Source organism: Octopus bimaculoides, chromosome 2, assembly GCF_046866305.1.
Source record: "Octopus bimaculoides isolate indiv1 chromosome 2, ASM4686630v1, whole genome shotgun sequence".
NCBI lineage: Eukaryota > Metazoa > Mollusca > Cephalopoda > Octopoda > Octopodidae > Octopus > Octopus bimaculoides.
In genome coordinates, this window is record NC_142929.1 from 188,126,317 (window position 1) to 188,148,064 (window position 21,748).

The window sequence follows — 21,748 nt, forward strand, 5'->3', positions numbered from 1 at the left end:
GTATGTATGTGTATAGATAGATAGATAGATAGACAGATAGATAGATAGATAGATAGATAGATAGATAGATAGATAGATAGATAGATAGATAGATAGATAGATAGATAGATATTATAAAGTTTCGGCTTTGCAGTCTTCAATAAACAGTAGATAGCCGAAACTTCGAATTAACTGTCAACTGTACGCATATAAAAATATGTTAAACATGTCACTCTACTGACTCATACAACGATCTTTCAAGTTAATACTTATTTTTTTATCTATACAGCTTTACATAAAATGAAACGTTTGTATGTGTGTTTGTGTCTGTATTACAATATGTATTGCGTAAATGAGTGTGTGAGGATGTGTATGTGTGTGCGTATGTGTGCGTGTATGTGCGTGCGTATACTACAAACCTTCTTTGAAGATCTTAATTGGCAAGCGTTTTAAAAGCCAATGATAATTATATAATACAATATTACACACATACACACACACACACACACAGACACACACACACACAGATTCTTTTACTTGTTTCAGTCATTTGACTGCTGTCATGCTGGAGCACCGCCTTTAGGCGAGCAAATCAACCCCAGGACTTATTCTTTGCAAGCCTAGTACTTAATCTATCGGTCTCTTTTGCCGAGCTGCTAATTTACGGGGACGTAAACACAGCAACATCGCTTGTCAAACGATGGTGGTGGGGACAAACACAGACCACAAACATATACATATATACATACATTACATACATATTTTCTATTTTTTTCTATTTTCTCTCCTTTTTATTTTCTCTCCCTGTTTATTTCTGTGTTCCTTTCTGTCGAAGAGCGTAGGCTCGAAACGTAAAAGACTTTCTCACTTCCCGAGTGTTAAACTAATACATCTGTTTGTTTACATACTCGTCTTCGTCTTTTGTTTTTTGTTTTTTTTTGTAAATTCTCACTATACACACACACACACACACACACACACACACACACATATATATATATATATATATATATATATATATATATATATATATATATATATATATATATACGACGGGCAGACGTGCATATTCTAAATATCTTAATTAGTATTAAGTTTCAGAAGACAATAATGAAGATTACAAACAAGCCAAAATTAGTTTCTTTAACGTAACGTTTTTTTTTTTTCAGTCTGTTTTAGGCAGCGCGACCATGCCCATACTGGAGCAGAACCTTCAAAGTAATAATAATGTTCGATGTATGTTTAAAACTCATTGATTGTGCCGTCACTTATATTGTACCGGAACACTATTTGTTACTTTGTTTTTACCGTTTCCTTTCTCTTGTAGAATCCGTAGGGTTTTTGGTTATCGTAATCTTGGTCATAGAATTGGTTATGAGATTTCAGCCGAGAATTCGACTTCTTCAGTTCTGGTTTAAAGAGAAAAACTTATCTTCGCCATCATCGTCTTCTTCGAGTAAACAAGCTGTTGATTTAAGACGTGAATCGCCTTCATCTTCGTCCAAGGTAAACATAGCCCTCTCATTCAAATTCACTTATTTATTATCATTATTAACATTGCTGTTGTTATTATTATTATTATTGTTGTTGTTGTTGTTGTTGTTGTTGTTGTTGTTGTTGTTGTTGTTGTCGATAGTAGTAGTATTATTAATTCGTCCATCATTGTCGACAATGACCAAAAGACATCAAATGGGAGAAAACGACGTCACACGGTGTGTTCGGCTGTGGCCAACCAGTCCGATGTGTGCTTCGGAAGGGCTCTGCTGCAGGTCGGGCACTGATAGTCTGTTAGGACCAAAAGCAAGGGGTTGGCCCATGACCTGCATAGTTCGTGCTATCTTTGTGCTCCTGTAATCCTGTTCTCTGCTTGTGGTGGTGGTGGTGGTGGTGGTGGTGGTTGTGCTGGTGCTGTTGGTGGTACTGGTGTTAGTGCTGGTGCTGGTGATGGTGGTGGTGGTGGTGGTGGTGGTGGTGGTGGTGGGGCAGGGACTGATTTGAACAAAACTCTAAACAAACTCCTTGTTTCGTATTTGTTTTAGTTTTTTTTAGTTGTAATATTCGCCACATTCTTCGGTTATTTATTCTGTTATTCCTTTAATCTTTGTATTCTTTTTTTGTTCTTTTATTCTTTAAACGTGTCTCGGTCGTTTGAGTGCGGCAATGCTGGAGCACCACATTGACGGATTTAGTCGAATAAATTGGACCCTACCTCGGTGCTTATGTGAATACCTGAAAAGACAAGAGCGGGGAAGAAATTCTAGAGGGTGGGTGCGACGGAAAGGAAGGGCCAGGCTTAGGGGATTAGTGAGGTGGGGTGAACACAACAAGGGTGATGAGAGGAGGAGGAGGAGGAGGAGGAGGAGGAGGAGGAGGAGGAGGAGGAGGAGGAGGAGGAGGAGAAACGACAATAAAAAAGCTTCTTTCCGGGGCATATAGTCTGATATGGCCAACCCACCTGAACGGAACGCCAATCCGTCACAGGATTGCTCGTTTTTGCCAGTTGAGAGAGAATGTCTGAGTGGAAGGGACATAATCCTAGACACCCCACGAATTGTAATACACACACACACACACACACACACACACACACACACACACACACACACACATACATGTGTATGTGTGTGTTTTTGTGCGTGTGCATGTCTATGTATGCATGTCATTGTCCAGTTTTATTTCAAGAACTCTTGCCAGTAGAGAAGGAGCCGGTTTCTAACCTAGATCCAAGGCTCCTTCATTGGAATTTCAACATCAACAACAGGGTATTTTTGTTTGTATGTATGTATGTATGTATGTATGTATATGTGCAGATTTGTAGGTTTTGATTTTGCAGTCCCAAGACTATAGATTGGATCTATAGTCTTCGAATTAAGTATGTATATATGTATGTATGTCTCTTCTATTTTCAATTATCATAAATCTTCCACTGAGGAGAGAGCGGGTTCCCAACAAAGATACAAGGCTCCATCTTTGTGATGTAATTAACACAGATAAATTCGCATTTGGAACTTGAGAAAAGTCTTGCATATTTTTACTGTTCCACTCACAGATTGCACTTGTAATGTACGATCAGCTGGTCGATTTCTCTGTGGAGTCTTGTGGAGTCTTGTGGAGTCAGGAGAGAGTTTGTAGCCGCGGATAACTCCAACACAAACATTAGATGTTTCTTTTCTTCACTTGTTTACAGTAAGTCGACAGAACGAAGGAAAATATTTGCTATCATTTAGTGATGCTTTGGCATCTGATAACCAAGTAATCGATAAATAAATACTCGTGACATTGATCGTACTTTTATCCCAATAATTATGAAGTTTTATTTAATTAGATGGCTTCAAGAGTCTGAGTTCTTGATATTAAAGTATTGATGTATGGAGTTTTACCGTCACATATTTGTAATTAGAATTTCTATTTATCCGAATATTGTGTATTCAGATAAATGGAAATACGAAGTCGCATGAAAAGAAGTACGTAAAATAGTGACACTATCAATCTATATTATGAGAGAATTTATCCATTTACAATAGAAAATAAAACGGAAACTATGCTTTCAGCTTGTCCCGTGGAGGCGACGGGCTTAGATTTCGAAGTGAAGAACAAAGCTATTCTTTGTATTCGGCTAAATGGAGACTTTTAACGACGTCACAAAATTTTAATTGAAAGATTTGCACCGGCTTTTTCTCCGTTTTTTTTTTTTTCTTTTTTACTTAATTCGCTCAGAAGATTGGACAAAGGAAATACAGTTAAGGAAATAAAAGAAGTATCTAGAAGGTATTTATTGTCATATGCAGCGTGGAATATTAATTAAGTCGTCATTCAAATTATTTAGCTTGGAGCATTGCAATCGCAGCAACGTCGGACAGAGAAGATAATTGCGTTCAGTTAAACAGAATTTACAATTCAGTCCAGGAAAATATTCGCCTTTTCTTTTGCTCTTGTACTTGTTTCAGGCATTTGACTGCGACCATGCTGGAGCACCGCCTTTAGTCGAGCAAATCGACCCCAGGACTTATTCTTTGCAAGCCTAGTACTTATTCTATCGGTTTCTTTTGTCGAACCGCTATGTCACGGGGACGTAAACACACAAGCGTCGGTTGTCAAGCGACGTTGGGGGGACAAACATACACACACACACACACACACACACACACACACACACATATATATATATATATATATATATATATATATATATATATATATATATATATACGACGGGCTTCTTTCAGTTTCCGTCTACCAAATCCACTCACAAGGCTTTGGTCGGCCTGAGACTTAGTAGAAGGTACTTGCCCAAGGTGCCACGCAGTGGGACTGAACCTGGAACCATTTGGTTGGTAAGCGAGCTCCTTACCACACAGCCACTCCCGCGCCTTGAAAATGGTAAGAATATTCTGTCTTGATAGTTGGAGCGATGAGTGGCGGCGTTCGTGCCTTTCTCAAAAATATTGACAGTTTTGAGAAATAACTTCGGCTCGGTGAATGAGGCCAGGTTTTAGACACTTCAGGCTGGAATTTCATTTTGTTGCTTCAAAGACACATATCGTCCAATTTCATCGAATATTTGTGAACCTTTACGCACATGTCCGAACTTGTACGTTCTGTGGATTCACCCGGGGTAGGTTGAGTCGGCTCCAACCAACGAGTCATGTTCGAAATTTCAGTGTGAATACATGCTTACATGTAGTCCCAGGTCATGTGTATACACTCTTTGAGTTAGTGTGATCCGTAACAGCTCATCTTGCCGTTAATTATCAACCGTTGCAGAGGTTTCGCTGACCAAGACACCGCTGATTAAGGTTCGGGAGACATGCTTTAACAAAAGCTAAAGGAAGCTAAGGGGTGACTCACACCCAGTGGTCCTCCAGCACGCCGGACACCAACCCGGAATAGCTGAGAGCCCGTGTTAGAGCATTTACGTGGCCTCTAACTTGTTAAAAACACGAACAAATCTTTCTCAACTTACATCATACTATCGTAAAAATGAAGGACACGTTACATAAAGTAAAAAATATCATAGCCATCACTTGCAACCAAGTATGGCCTAGTAGTATGTACCATACCTTCATAGATTGTTTTAGGTGCCTGTGAGATCACAAGCAGACATAAACCCGCTTACCATTCACCCAGTTGAACACCGAGAATGTGACAGTTGGTGGGGGTGAGAGAAGGGGCTATACCAGCATTAGGCTGGCAGGTACTCCCTTTCAGTCAAGTGGACTGGAGCATTGTGAAATAAAGTGCTTTGCTCCAAGATATAACGTGCAGCTTGATCCAGAAATCGAACCCTCGCCCTTATGTTCGCGAGCCCAATACCCTTAATCCCAGACCACAACGTCTAACCAATAAACCACAGAAAAGCGGTCCATAATTTTCAATGAAAAGCAAAGATTTAAAATCAGGAGGACAGAAGGACCAAGCCTTAACGAGGAGACCTATGATAAAGAGTGTTCCAGCCGTGACAATCCTATCTTTTATTTAGAAATGTTGCATCCAAAACTACTTTATGCAATGTATCCTTCCCATTTTTTTAAGACGGTGGGAGTATGATTTGAGGGACATCTGTCTGTTATTTCTCGCAACGGCATAGAGTCTTTGTTGTCTTGTGTTTCAACTGATAACAATTACAGCACTTAATGAATGGGAAAATATATCATCGAACTGTCAATCAATTGTAAACATTGGGAATCAGTAATTAACGACTGATTAGGCAGATCACGTTCTGAAGTAAATGAATATTTCTGTTTTATTTACTGAAATGTAAAGATGAAGGATTTTCTTGAAAAATATTCCGTTACGTTATTTATTTTATTTCGTGGTTTCAGAAAGACAGAAAACGGCTTAAGTTTCAAATTTTACCATATTTGTTATTATTTGGTTTCAAGAAAAATGCTTTGTTATCAATAGTGGTTTTAAAATGTTGAAAATGTTAAAAATGTTGAGAGGAATGATGAACTGGTTTCGGTTTGCTTTAGGGACGAGGGCGACGTAAATGTGGAAACGTGTGTGTGTGTGTGTGTGTGTTTGCAGAAAGATTTTCTTACATTAAAATTTATCAATCATATAAAATAAATCCTTCGAAAACAGAATGATAAAACCTATGGAAAAAAGTATTTGTATTGTGTTGAATGCTTTTCGCTATTTTCAGCTTTCCAAACACTAAGGTAATCTTTAGTAAAGGTATTAACTATAACCGATTCAGTTTCGGCTCAGAATTCTTATGAAGTATTCTTGTTTTCCCTTTCATGATTGACCATTTTCTTCTTTTCTTTTTTTTTTAAGGGAACACTGAATTTTCCATTTGCACAAAAGTCTAGAAATTCACATGGAACACATCTAAGAGATGAATCTTTGATTTGCTGTTTATGTACCCTAACCCGATCTAAAAATTTTGATACCGTTTGGCCGTTCTCTTTCTCTCTCACTTTCTCGCTCACTCTCTTTCTTTCTCTCTCTCTCTTTCTCTCTCTCTCTTTCTCTCTCTCTCTATCTCTCTATCTCTCTATTTATCTATCGGAAGATAGGCGCAGGAATAGCCGCGTAGTAAGTAGCTTGCTTACCAACCAAATGGTTCCGGATTCAGTCCCAGTGCGTGGCACCTTGGGCAAGTGTCTTCAACTATTGCATGGCACCTTTGGTGGCACCTTGGGCGGCATCTTGGGCGGCATCTTGCGTGGCACCTTGGGCAAGTGTCTTCAACTATTGCCTCGGGCCGACCAAAGCCTTGTGAGTGGATTTGGTAGACAGAAGCTGAAAAAGCCAGTCGTATATATACATGTGTGTGTGTGCGTGAGTATGTGTGTGTGTATGTGTGTGTGTCTGTGTGTGTGTCTGTGTGTGTCTGTGTTTGTGTTTGTCCCCTCAACATCGCTTGACAACTGACGCTGGTGTGTTTACGTCCCCGTAACATAGCGGTTCTGCAAAAAGAGACCGATAGAATAAGTACTAGGCTTACAAAGAATAAGTCCTTAGGTCGATTAGCTCGACTAAAAAAACGATGGTGCTCCAGCATTGCCGCAGTCAAATGACTGAAACAAATAAAAGAATAAAAGAAACTATCTATCTAAACGACATCCTCTGTATTCATTCCAGAATAAACTGAATAAGACTCCGTTATCTTGGAAGACACCATGTTTCTTGGTGTCATGTGTGGTGTAGTGGTTGCGGTGCTGCACTCACGATCGCTAGATCATGGGCTCGGCTTCCATACCGGGTGGCTCATTGCGTTCTTGAGCAGAACACGTCATTCAGGTGTAAATGAATAACTCTGAGACGGAATAACCTTCCCATCAGAGGAAATAATCTTCCGATCAGAGAAAATAATCTTCCCATCAGGGGAATAACCTTCTGATCAGAGGAAATAATCTTCCCATCAGAGGAAATAATCTTCCCATCAGAGGAAATAATCTTCCCATCAGAGGAAATAATCTTCCCATCAGAGGAAATAATGTTCCGATCAGAGGAAATAACTTTCCAATCAGAGGAAATAACCTTTCGATCAGAGGAAATATTGACCTTCTCGTCCAAACCAGTGGGTGGATGGCGTCATTCGTGAGCTAAAACGGTATATAACAACATCCGATAGTCTGGTCGATCACGTGATCACGTGATACACTTCATTGTACATTGTATCGAAACACTGCGAAACACGAACATATCTTTTTGGAATTCAGAACAATAAATCTCTCAGACACATATCTGTATACACCAGAGGGAAATAACGAATAATCACACAAAAACAGCTAAACGAAAGAATTCGTATTTTGTCACGTAATCAGTTAAGACGTGGAATTCTTGTCTTGTAATTATTTTTTCTGTTTTGCTGTCTTTTGCCAAATATACCAAAGCGTCTTCAGTTTCAGCTGCATCAGTGGGAAACCATCTAGGAAGCCTTTATGCGGTCGTACGATGTGCTAGAAATAGCAGATCAATTGCTCTTAAATCATATACTGTCGTTTTTTAAGAAATTGCATATTGAATATGTATGTATACGTATGTGTACGTGCGTGTATGCGTGCGTGTATGCGTGCGTGTGTGTGTGTGTGTGTGTGTGTGTGATTACGTCTTACAGATTCGCACAACCAAATGTGACCGTGTAAATTATTTAAAATATCTCAGGTGTGCAAAACCTTTCGAATGTCTTACAGATTTTATTTGTGTCGCCGAAAGACTGAATTTGGAGGATGCGCGTCAGTTTCGTTTGTTCTTTCTTAGGAAATTCTAGCATATCTGGGATTTTAAGCGTTTGTTTGTCTGTTTACCCAAAAGTAACCGGAAACGTTCTCTGTGGGACAAGTCCGTTGTAGTTCAGGCCTCCACCGCTAGAGGCTACTTGAAGCGACCCTCAGGCATCAGTCTGCCGATCGGCGTCGTCTAATGTCGTACTGTCGTCGATTTTTGCGATTGCTGAAACGAAGGAACAGCGTGCTTCCGTAAAATTCTGTTTTCTGTTTTCTACCGGGAGAAACGGCAGCTGAAACAGTTGTCATGCTTCGAACAGCTTACAAGGATGCTGCCATAAGCAAAACACAAGTATAAGAGTGGTTTCCACGCTTTAGGAATTGTCACTGGTCGCTTGAAGACCAATCTCGTCCAGGACGACAGGCGACCTCCTGAACGAATAAAAAGATCACGAAAATTCATGAACTGATCTTGGAGGACCATTGTCAAATAATTATATATATATATATATATATATATATATATATATATATATAAACTGATCTTGGAGGACCGTTGCCGAACTTGTTGATATGATTGAATTTACAAAAAAAACAAAAGACGGCTGTGTAAGCAAGAAACAGATGTGTTAGTTTAACGCTCGGAAAGTAAGAAAGTCTTTTACGTTTCGAGCCTACGCTGTTCGACAGAAAGGAGCACAGACATAAACAGGGAGAGAAAATAGAAAAATGTTTAGTGGCTAGCGATCTATCATGGCGATATATATATATATATATATATATATATATATATATATATGTGTGTGTGTGTGTGTGTGTGTGTGTGTGTGTGTGTGTGTGTGTGTGTGTGTGTGTGTGTGTGTGTGTATATAAACGCAGAGTAGATGGAACAGGGACAACTGACGAAGGGATATACTCTTTATGTTGCATGTCTCGTTTCTCTGTTTGTTTTTTCGTTGTTCGAATAAAGTTCGTTTTCTGTTTTCGTCTTTATGTTTTCGTTTCTCATTGTGTTTAACGTTTTTTTTTTGTGATGTCCTGTACCCATATATGCATATATGTATATATATATATAGATGTAGGTATGTACAAATATGTATGGATATATGCATATATCTATATATTATTTGAATTATATATGTATGTATGTATGCATGCATGCATGCATGTATGTAAATGTACGCATGTATGTATATGTTTGTTTAACCCTGGGCTTATCCTGATCGACCAGAGCAATAATCAAAGGTATTCCACCATTGTCCAACGCATCTTGTTTCTTTCTTTCATTCATAATGTCTTTCCATTATTTATGTCGTCAGCTAAGGACGTAGTAGGCAATTGGAATGGCATTTGACTGCTATTTTTAGGAGATTAAAACCAACCACGAAGAGATTCCACGCTGCCTTATCAAATATATATCAAAGAGGAGGAACTGTCAATCAAACTGTTGTGTAATTAAACATAATAATTATACAACACAAAATATTGTTAATTAACGAGGCCACTAATTGTTTCTTGATGTGTTTACTATTGTTGGTTTCGCTGTCGATATTACCGTTGTTGTTGTTGTCATTGTTGTTGATGAGTTTGTTGCTGTTGTTGTTGTTGTTGTTGGGGCAGTTGTGTCATTAACTGTTCTAGCGTTATTGTTTTTGTTATTGCTGTTGTTGATGTTGGTAATGGTGGAGGTGATACTCTAGTTATTGTTATTGTTAGTAGTGGTGGTGGTGGTGGTGACACCTGGATCAATGAAGCAGAAGGGAAAAAAGTGAAACCGGTGTGTTATAATATATTTTGAATATGTAATAATGATTCTTGAAATAAATTTGGTTCTAATAATATATTTTGGAATAATTTAATGAAAGTCTACATTTTCTGGGTTTAATATATATATATATATATATATATATATATATATATATATATATATATATATATATATATATATATATATATATATATATATACACGCACATATATACATATACATATATATGCATGTGTGTGTGTGTTAATGTTTGTTTTTCTGTTCAGTTGTGATAAAAACAATTTGATGGATTACTCTATACTTTTAGAGTCCAGTTTATTATTATTAGATAAGAATATTATTAACAGTGACTTCGAAGTATGTATGTATATATATATATATATATATATATATATATATATATATATATATATACATGTGTGTGGGTGTGGGTGTGTGTCTGTACATATAGTGATAGATAGATAGAGAGAGAGAGAGAGATCCCTGATAATCGAATATATATGAAGCAATTGTGAGTTCTGGTCACACAGAAATGGGGAGGACAGCATTATCGTAAGGTATTTTAATGGAGGCCACATGAACTTCTAGAAACCCTAGAATACGGCTACAGCAACTTTGATGCTAAGTCTGTCGCATCAGGGTAGACCTAGGGCCAAACAACAACAATAACAACAACACCAGTATACACTTGAGCAAATTAATCAGGTATCCGCCATGTTGTCGCTTAAGTATTTATAAGGTGGTCGACTTAATAGAAATAACAGGCAATCCCCTTCAAATTAAACTTGATACCTAGTATCAAATTGTATTTTGATAATTTAAATCACGTCTAAAGCACTTCATTATGTAAACGCATATCTGCCAATAATATGCATATATATATATATATATATATATATATATATATATATATATATATATATATATATATATATATTACATATATATATACATATACATATTACATATATATATATACATATATATATATATATATATATATATATATGCACATATATATATATATATATATATATATATATATATATACATATATATATATATATATATATATATATATATATATATATATATACACGCATATATATACGTATGTATGTATGTATGCATGTATACATACATCAATAACAACATTAGTATATCTATGGGACCATTTAATCATTTACACATATGTTTAGCCAACATCAATACATACATAGTATTTATTTTATGCACGCACACACACATACACACACTAAGTAATAATTTTTACAGACCGTCTTCCATTAAAGCAGCAACAACAACAACAACATCAATAATAATAATAAATGCACTAGGTGACCCTTTATTTTGTTTTGTACTTTCAGAATGGTGTCTTGAACTTTTCCCCCAAACATGGAATTTCTCTGCGTAATGAAGTTTGCGTAATAATGTTTAAGAAGGAGAGTGAAAATATCTACGCCACATTAATGGAAACCCTCGTTAAACAGCTGGACAACATTCGTCTCGCAGTGCGGCCGTTTATGGCTGTCGAGGGACAGGACAGTCTTCGACATCTTCCTTATAGTAAAATATTCTTGGTGTTTGCCGAATGTTTGCCAAATAAGAGGCCGGCATCTCCAAGTTCCCCTTCTTCCACTTCTGTTGCTTTGACCCCGTCTCCCTCTTCCCCAACCTGTCCTACTTCATTACAAACTAAAACCAATGAACAGGTTGAATTACAGATAGCATCTCTTAAAGTAATCAAGGCCCTCGGAGGTAAGACAAAGTTCTTGGTTACCGCAGCTTCATCTCAGAAGTTCTTTTCTGCTGTTGCATGCTCACGCACACACGCATACACATATGATGTACGCCCATACATGTTCACGCACATGCACATATGTATACAAATACATACACAAACAATTATTGTTATTGTTGTTATTTAGCCCGAGGTCAGCCCTTATCAAGCAAGTCTACGATCAAAGGCAATCTAGTCGTGGCTATCGCATCTTTTTCTTTTCTTTTTAAATAGCACTCAAGGCTTCTTATCCAGCGTGTCCTTCTCTAAGACAGTAGCAAGATATGATTTGAGAGTGACTCAGCTTATATTTTTAGCAGATCAAGCAAAGACGTAGAGGCTCCCTCGTTGACTTGCTCACATAATTTAATGTTAAGTGCTCACATAATTTAATGGGACTCATAATTTAAGAGGGTACATAAGTTTAGGGCTCACCCGATTGATAGTCCTGAGTGCCTCTTGTATGTGTGCTTTAAAAATGTTTAATAATTATTATAAACATGTTACCATCAAGCTTAGGGTACCACCGAAGACTTCGTTTTAGAGTTGGCATTTAAATTATACTAGAATTTCATTGTTGCTGTTATTGCATACAACCAGTACTTACCATTATCGTCATAACAGAAACATCACAAAAAATTATCACAAGCACATCACCATCAAGTCTCAGGCTCCACCGAAGACTTGGTCTTAGAGCAGGCATTTAAATTCTACTACAGGTTCGTTGTTCTTGTTTTTTTCCTACCAGTAGCTAACGTTTCTTATTTCTTTACTGCCCACAAGCGGCTAAACATAGAGGGGACAAACAAGGACAGACAAAGGGATTAAGTCGATTACATTGATCCCAGTGCGTAATTGGTTCTTAATTTATCAACCCTGAAAGGATGAAAGGTAAAGTCGACCTCGGTGGAATTTGAACTCAGAACGTAGCGGCAGACGAAATACCGCTAAGTATTTCGACCGGCGTGCTAACCACTCTGCCAGCTCGCTGCCTTCTTCCGTCCAAAATATTACAATTTTTTAACAAAGACCACGGTTTGTTTTCTTTGAATTTCTGTTTTGTGGTTCTGGGAAGGTTATATTTACCTAATTTTCGTCAAGTTTCCGCTTCTCTTAAACACAAAATAAATAAAGTCAACGAATAATTAAACTAATTGCCCTGCTACAAGTAATATCAATAAATTGGTTAAGTCTAGGTAATTAGCTAAGTGTATAATGGAAAAGACCAGTTAGTCACACTAAATATTGATCCTTCGATTTGACTTTTTACAAGCTTTTGTTATTGGCAAGAAGCAAACCATTCCTAGAAAGTAAAATATTCAATCAACATTATCTAATGCCATAAATTCTGTATATTTTCCATATTTCTGTAGCATTAATTATTAAGTAATGGCACTAAATTACGTAATCAAAATAATTATGAAGATTAACGTCATATTAAGTATTGATTACTGACATGGATAAGGTGGTGAGCAGCATTACGTTCAGAGTTCAAATTCCACCAAGGTCAATTTGCCTTTCATCCTTTCGGGGTCGATGAAATAGTACCAGTGGAGTACTGCGGTCGATGTAATCAACTTTTTCCCCACTTTTTTCTTCTTTTTTTTTTTTTTTGGTCTTGCGTCTATAGCAGAAAGGGTTACTAATACGGATGAAATGGAGTCACAAAATTCGAGGGGAGGGGCTATAATTGATTACATTTACTTTAATACTTCGCTGGTTCTTAATTTTATACTCCGACCCTGAGAGGTTAAAAAGCAAAGTTGACTTTTGTAGTATTCGAAACCCGAGTGTAAAGAAATAAAACTAAATAGACGCAGGCATTGCTGTGTCGTAAAGATCGCTTCAGTCTCACTGCGCGGCACCTTGGGCAAATGTCTTCTATTAAATATATATGTATATATATGTGTGCGTGTGTGTGTATGTGTATGTGTGTGTGTGTGAGAGTGTGTGTGTGCGTGTGTGTGTGTACGTATGAATGTATGTATGTATGTATGTATGCGCGGGTGTGTGTTTGTCCTACAGACACACACACACACCACTGCTTGACACCCGGTGTTTTTTGTTTCCTTCCAGAAAACATAGCTGTTCGGCAAAGTGTACTGATAGAATAACACCAGTTCTATACTGGACTATTGTGTCTATTCAATACAAGCAAACGTTCTTAAGCACGTTTATCATTTTATACTAACGTTAGCTCATCACAACTCTATCTGGTGTTGCTATATCTGTTGTTGTTGTTGCTTGCGCCAAATCTAGTCTCAAATTCATAGCTTTTACACTTCAACGAAGTATTATTTTTAATGTTGCCCCACTTAATATTTTCTGTTGTTAAAATGAATGTTGGCAAAATTTCGAGTTAACGAGGAAGCAAGAGGACATAATTTCAACGTCTGCTTCACTGAGACGTCTTGCAGACTTCTCCCTTGGGTGTAAACACCGAAGAAGAATCTAAGTACAGACTGATGAGAAAGAAAATCTCTGTATAATGAAACTTTGGCACAGAACCAGTATTTTTGGTGGAGGAGGTTAAGTCGATTACTTCGACTCCAGTACTCAACTGGTATTCATTTCATCAATCTCAAACGGATGAATAGCAAAGTCGATTTTGGCGGCATTTGAACTCGGGAGGTAAAAGCGGACCAAGTACCTTTAAGCATTTTGCCGGGTGTGCTAATAATTCTGCCAGCCCCCCCGACTTAAATATCTGTATAAAAAGGGTAACGACCCCCTTCGGTCATGAATGACCATAGGATTACACCGAGAAAGTTACCCATCGAGGCACAAGTCTGGGTCAGGTTGTTTAATGGAAGAGCAGCAGTCACCCATACATACCAGCCTCTCCTCTCCACACCACTGAGGATGTCCAAGGGAAATGCAAAGGTCGATACGGCCTGGAACCACTGACGTCGTTGCTCATTTCTACCGTTCAGTGAACTGGAGCAACGTAAGTTAAAGTGTTTTGTTCAAGAACACAACACAGAACCAGGTCCGGGAATCGAACTCACTACCTCGTGAGAGTGAGCCCGACGCTCTAACCACTGAGCCATGCGCCTTCACAAATATCTGTATAATAACGTTATAAATGCTAGCTCGCTGGTTGGTGGCTGGTTGGTTGGTCGGTCGGTCGGTCGGTCGGTCAGTCGGTCGGTTGGCTGCTGAAGATAGCCAACTCTGTGGGGAAGCATGAAAACACCTAATTTTACAGTTTCTCAAATGAAGTACTACAACCCATATTTTTCAAACGATCCACCCATGACCATTCCGCCTTTTGTATATTACGAGCAACATAAAACATACATCCAGCTTCATAAGCAGACACCATAACAGCTGCCTGTTCATAAATCTTATATGAGGCACGTTGAGAAAAAAATTTTCTCTCGCAAAAGTACAATAAAGATTGACTAAAATAGACAAACATTTTCCAATAGTTTATGAATAATTAAACTAATCTATCATAAGCCTGCGGACTCACAAGACGGGAGCTCAAAGTAGCAAAAACTTACAGCACCTCTCACCTGGATGGGATGCCAGTCGCTCGCAGATAACTTCCCAGTAATTTGTGGGGCATATTTACAATTGGTTAAGAAGGAGCAATGTGAAATGACTTGTTTTGCTCAGCAAGACAATGCAACGCAATGCCGAGACCGATCCAGGAATCGAAACCCTGACCGTGAGTACAATGCCCCTAAACACTTGACCACGGGCTTTCACAAAGAAACGATCTTAATATGAGAAAATTTGAGGGGAAACGGAAACAAGTTAAAAGAAACGAACTTCAAAACCCCGAACAGTTATTCCTTTCTACTCTCGGCACAAGGCCCGAAATTTTGGGGAAGGGAGCCAGTCGATTAGATTGACCCCAGTACGCAACTGGTGCTTAATTTATCGACCTCGAAACCATGAAAGGCAAAGTCGACCTCTGCGGAATTTGAACTCAGAGCGTAAAGACAGACGAAATACCGCTCAGCATTTCGCCCGGCGTGCTAACGTTGCTGCCAGCTCGCCGCTTTAAGCCCCAAACAACTGTTACCCCCATTCTCGTCAGTCTTTACTTTCTGATTTCAAATTCCACCGAGATCCACTTTGCCTGTCATAATTTCGACGTCGATGATATGAGTACCAGTTATACACTGCGGTCGATTCATCCCATCCCAAAACTTGCTACCCTTGTGACAAAATTTGAAACTATTATTTGTAAAAGATATCGTTATTGCCATACATAGTGGCGTTGATGTAGCAACATCTGAAATATTGTCCAGCTAAATCCAGCAGATGAAGACTAATCAAATTTACGATGACAAACGTATTTGAAGCGTCCGAAACCTAGGGACTGGTTTACCCGATTCTGGGTTGTCCATTTTTTATAATGTTCTTCCTAGAGGTAAGACAGAATTTTTTATGTTTGCTGCCCTCACACGTCTTTGCCTGTTTACACACATTGAAGCTTTACTATAGCGTCGTAAATGTATCGACTGCGATTTCCAGTAAACATTAGTGCTTTGTCGTACCACTACTCTATATATATATATATATATATATATATATATATATATATATATATTTATTTATTTATTTATTTATGTATGTGTATATATATGTATATATATATATATATATATATATATATATATATATATATAATGAAATGTTAGCGCTAAGCATTGTGTAGGCATAAGCAAAATTTAGGTTAGTTAAAATATACTCGAAAGTATAAGGACACAGGTATATATATATATATATATATACAGCGGGCTTCTTTCAGTTTCACTCTATCAAATCTGCTCACAAGGCTTTGCTTGGCCCGAAGCTATAATAGAAGACATTTGCACAAGGTGCCACGCAGTGGAACTGAACACAGAACGACATGCTTGGGAAGCAAACTTCTTACCGCACAACCATGCCTGCATTTTAGTCACTGATATTGGAAAAGTATTTGATAAGCATTTGTTGGAGTGTGGGCATGTTATTCAAAATTGCTATTATGATTCATGACGTGACATGAGCATTGTCACAGTTCTTGATTTTACACCATATATTGTTCTGCAGCCTGTTTTATCGTTTATTCTGGATAAAAATGTTTGCTAATATTTTTTTTTTCTGGTTGATTTCTATTTTCTCTCTTATTTCCTTGTTTTTGTTCGCTGATACTGAGTTTTATTTCGTTGTGTGTGGTATTGGATTGTTATGATTGAAATTCTCCCATGTTTTTGTTTGGCTGGTTATTTCAGTTGGGTAATCAGGAAATTTTCAATTGTTGCTGTTTTCGATGTTTTCGATGTTTCTTTTAAACTTCTACGAGCATTTTATTAAATGTGTATACTTCAGTATCTAAATAATAGATTGGCAATGATTGAGTGGACATGTGATCGAAGGCGTTCTCTCTCTCTCTCTCTCTCTATATATATATATATATATATATATAAACATATATATATATATATATATATATATAGAGAGAGAGAGAGAGAGAGAGAGAGGGAGATAGATAGATAGATAGATAGATAGATAGATAGATAGATAGATAGATAGGTAGAGAGAGAGAGAGAGAGAGAGAGAGAGAGAGAGGGAGAGAGAGAGACTATTCAGGCCCGCCCCGGCCAGCAAGTCTGATGAGTCGCCTGTATTGGACGTGTAACCAATGCTCACTTTCTTAATGGGCATAATCAACGGCTACTTTAAATATATATGTGTGTGAGTGTGTGTATATGAATGTATGTATGCATGTATATATATGTGTGTATGTATGTATGCGTGTGTGTGTGTTTATACGTATGCATGTGTATGTGTGTGTGTGTGTGTGTATACATATATACAAATATATACGTGTTTGTAAAGCAAGCTGGCCGAATCGTTAGCACGTCAGGCAAAGGGCTTTGCTGCATTTTTCCCATCTCTTTACGTTTTCAGTTCATATTCCGCCGGCGTCAACTTTGTTTTTCATCCCTCAAGATCGATAAAATAAATACCAGTCATGTACCAGGGTCGATGTAATTGACTAAGCCTCTCACCTCTAAATTGCTAGCCTTGAACCCCCTGCAAAGGACCGGCATCCCGTTCGGGAGGAATGTTGTCATCTCGGTCATTTGTTTGCGATAGAAACCGAGTAACTCTTTTACTCTTTTACTTGTTTCAGTCATTTGACTGCGGCCATGCTGGAGCACCGCCTTTAGTCGGGCAAATCGACCCCAGGATTTATTCTTTGTAAGCCTAGTATTTATTCTATCGGTTTCTTTTGCCGAACTGCTATGTTACGGGGACGTAAACACAACAGTATCGGTTGTCAAGCGATGTTGGGGGGATAAACACACAAACACACACACACACACATACATATATATATATATATATATATATATATATATATATATATATATATATATATATATATACATATATACGACGGGCTTCTTTTAGTTTCCGCCTACCAAATCCACTCACAAGGCTTTGGACGGCCCGAGGCTATAGTTGAAGTCACTTGCCCAAGATGCCACGCAGTGGGACTGAACCCAGAACCATGTGGTTGGTAAGCAAGCTACTTACCAAACAGCCACTCCTACGCCTATAGATCTTATGAATCCTGGAGGCTGGGGGAAAGTGTGTGTGTGTGTGTGTGTGTGTGTGTGTGTGTGTGTGTGTGTGTGTGTGTGTGTGTGTGTGTGTGTGTGTGTGTGTGTACGGAGTTATTGCTCATTTTAAGTTTGAAGATAAAATAATAAATTCCCTCGTTTCTTCTATTCATAAACACTAATGTCTCGTTCTATATGTGTGCGTGTATATGTGTCTGTCTTTGTGTGTGTGCGCGTGCATGTCTGGCTGTATGTGTGTGTGTGTGTTTATTTTTCTTGTGTTCTACCCAAAACTTCAAGGGTTTAATCTCGGGAGTGTGTTTATACTATCCGCATTTATTATTCCTTCTCTCATTTTCTTTCTTTCTTTCTTCTTTTGCAGCAAACGCCATAGTGATTATCACGAATGACGAAGGCTCGAAAAGACTTTCTGGTCACGTGTTGTACAACGCCCAACTTCGAATTGTTCAATCCCAGGATATGTTGCAGGAACTCGCCTCTAAAGGAAAATTATTCAGTATTTGGAAAGAATTAACGTCACATCAAATTAGCCACATGCGCAAAATACTATTGTCGACGTTGAACCCAAAATATGGCGGCTGTAAATGAAGACTAACATTTAATAATAACAATTTTTAAAAATAAAACCAACAAAACAAAAAAAAAATCTTTCCTTCTTACATATGAATCACTTCCTGTATATTGACCTCTTTCCTTCACACACATGGTTCACTTCCGGTATATTGACTGACCTCTGTAACTCGCATATCATGCCTGCTCTTCAGGGCGTCTCTCTTTTAAAGTATAGCGTGACTAAACGAAAGAAAAAATATAATACAAACAACAACAATAAAACAACTACTGCTACTACAACCACAACAAGACCTACTAGTACTACTACCACCACTACTACTACTACTACTACTACTATAAAAATAGAAAGTGATGATGACAAAGAAGAATATTGATATTACTAATTATACTAACTATAATTAACATTTCTACTATGAATAGGTACTGTTAATGCTAATACTAATGCTCTCACTATTAATACTACTACTAATAATAACAATAATAATTTTATTAATATTATTAAAGCTAATCATATTAGTACTACTACTACTACTACTACTACTACTACTACTACTACTACTACTACTACTACAGCTATTACTGCTACAACTACTATTTCCTCAACAACAACAACAACTACTACTTCTACTTCTACTACTATTATTATTATTATTATTATTATTATTATTATTATTATTATTATTATTATTACTACTACTACTACTACTACTACTACTACTACTACTACGTGTTGAAGTAGAACGGAAAATTCAAAATGGTACAGTTTTTTTTTTCCTCTGAGACAATAGATAAAGTAGACCAAAGAAGAACTGATGAAGAGAGATTAAGATTAGAAGCGCTAATGAGTTAGAGACAGTCATGTTAGAAATAAAAAGAAAAAGTGGGGGCATTTATAGGTAAGAAGGAACAACAACGAAACTTTTTTTTTCAATCACTAAGAAACAGTTAATGAACGGCAATTAAGTCTGTAATGTCCGTACGCTTGAGATCAGACGATCGACAGGGTAGGAACATTACGGAATATAAACAAAAAAAAAACAGAAGGAGGAGGGGGAGAGAGTAAGAGTGTGGTGAGAAGATAGGTTGAGGGGGAGGAGGAAGATGGGAAGCATGAAAGAGAGAAAGAAAGGGTTCTACAAAGATTACTGAATTTATTGCTTGTATAATGAATGAACCAGATAAAAATGCTAATGAATCTGGTGCCTTCGTTTCGAGCAATACATTCTACTTGTTAACGGACAAATATAGCACTTATTTAAAAATAAAAATATTATCGTGTTTTCTCTTACTATTTATAAAATCACGAGACTTAGAGAGAACCTATGAAGGCCATCGAATCATAGAAATTATAGATCAGACGACATGTGTTTTTTTTTTTCTGATGACTCTTTTTTTTTTTTTTAAATATTCAGAATTTGTTTTATGTGTTTTTTTGTCCAAAACAACAAACCAAATAATCTGAAATTATGGCCGGTTGATTCTTTTTCAGAATCCATAAACTGCTTCTTAGTAACAAAAAAAAAATAATAATAACATCAAGTCAACATTTACTGAGAAAAAATGTGATACGGTTTCGTTCGTCACCATCTTTTTTTCTGAAATGGTACATACACAAGTCCAAGGTAAAAAGGGGGAAATTAAAGAGCGTTAAAGCCAGGGGCTGGTAGTTAAGTGACTAAACAACAATCTTTAAACTTAGACTCGAAGGGATTTCTTTTTAAACCCCCTGTTAAAATTACTTGTTTATAGATTTATGCAAAAAAATGCCTCCAATTCAGAACCTATGCCACGACATTCTGTTGCTTTTTTTCTACAAAATTTTATTGATTTCACTACATGATAATAATAACAATAATAATAACATAGGAGAATATTGTAGTTCGCTTGAAGCATTGTGTATTGTTTGTAAAGAATAAAAAGTTTTGAATGGTACAACAATGCACTATAATACAAAAAATGGACTATATAATAATAATAACAACAACAATAATAATAATAACAACAACAACAACAATAATAATAATAATAATAATAATAATAATAATAATAATAATAATAATAATAATAATAATAATAATAATAATAATAATAATAATAATGAAAGTCTTAGATAGTTGAAAAGAACAGATAGCATGGTACCGTAGGCCGCAGGTTGCAAGCTCGCTACGAATGCAAGACTCCAGGAGTTCCAACAAAACCTGAGATAATACTAATACTATTACTACTACTACTACTAATAATAATAATAATAATAATAATAATAATAATAATAATAATAATAATAATAATAATAATAATAATAACGGTTTCTTTTTAATTCAATTGAAGAAGCGTTTTGTAAAGAGAGATATGGAAATCTATGTTGCCATTCCTACCTTCATTCAAGCCTACCTTCCACCAAAACAACAATTCCGTTCCATTTCATCCGTTTTATTCTGGTTACTTCAACAAACAGTTTACACATGCCTTCATTTTTTTTTCATCTTTGATCTCTTGACTCAAACTTCGGACTGCAGCCAAGGAGAAAATTTAAGAGTGAATACGATTAAAGGTAGAATAATGAAATGAAGTTATGTTGTGTTAAACACGGTATTAATATTAAGTTTTAATGAAACATTTTAAGAAATCAATTAAGAGTATGTTAATTAAACAGGAACCATGTTGAATAAATTACGAGGCTTTATATAGTCGTCTCTTAGTCACTTTCATCATCCAGACATACATATACGAACGGAAATCACCACACATCTCATTATATAGGAGAGTGAGGCCGAAGACTGGCAGAATCGTTTGTGCGTCGGACAAAATGCTTGGCGACATCACTTCCGGTGTTATGTTCTGAGTTCAAATGCTGCCGAGGTCGACTTTGCCTTTCATCTCT

The 21,748-nt window shown here is 37.0% G+C and overlaps 1 protein-coding gene across 2 annotated transcripts in view; it reads left to right on the forward strand.

The window, feature by feature from the left end:
• Positions 1-18,940, forward strand: part of LOC106867245 (uncharacterized) — a 118,088-nt gene extending 99,148 nt beyond the window's left edge. For both annotated transcript variants that reach the window (XM_089348204.1, XM_089348203.1), the window contains exons 3-5: positions 1,307-1,485; positions 11,292-11,682; positions 18,656-18,940. In XM_089348204.1, the coding sequence (XP_089204330.1) occupies positions 1,307-1,485; positions 11,292-11,682; positions 18,656-18,882 (797 nt within the window). In that variant the 3' untranslated portion in view covers positions 18,883-18,940. The remainder of the gene's footprint in view (positions 1-1,306; positions 1,486-11,291; positions 11,683-18,655) is intronic.
• Positions 18,941-21,748: the final 2,808 nt, after the last annotated feature.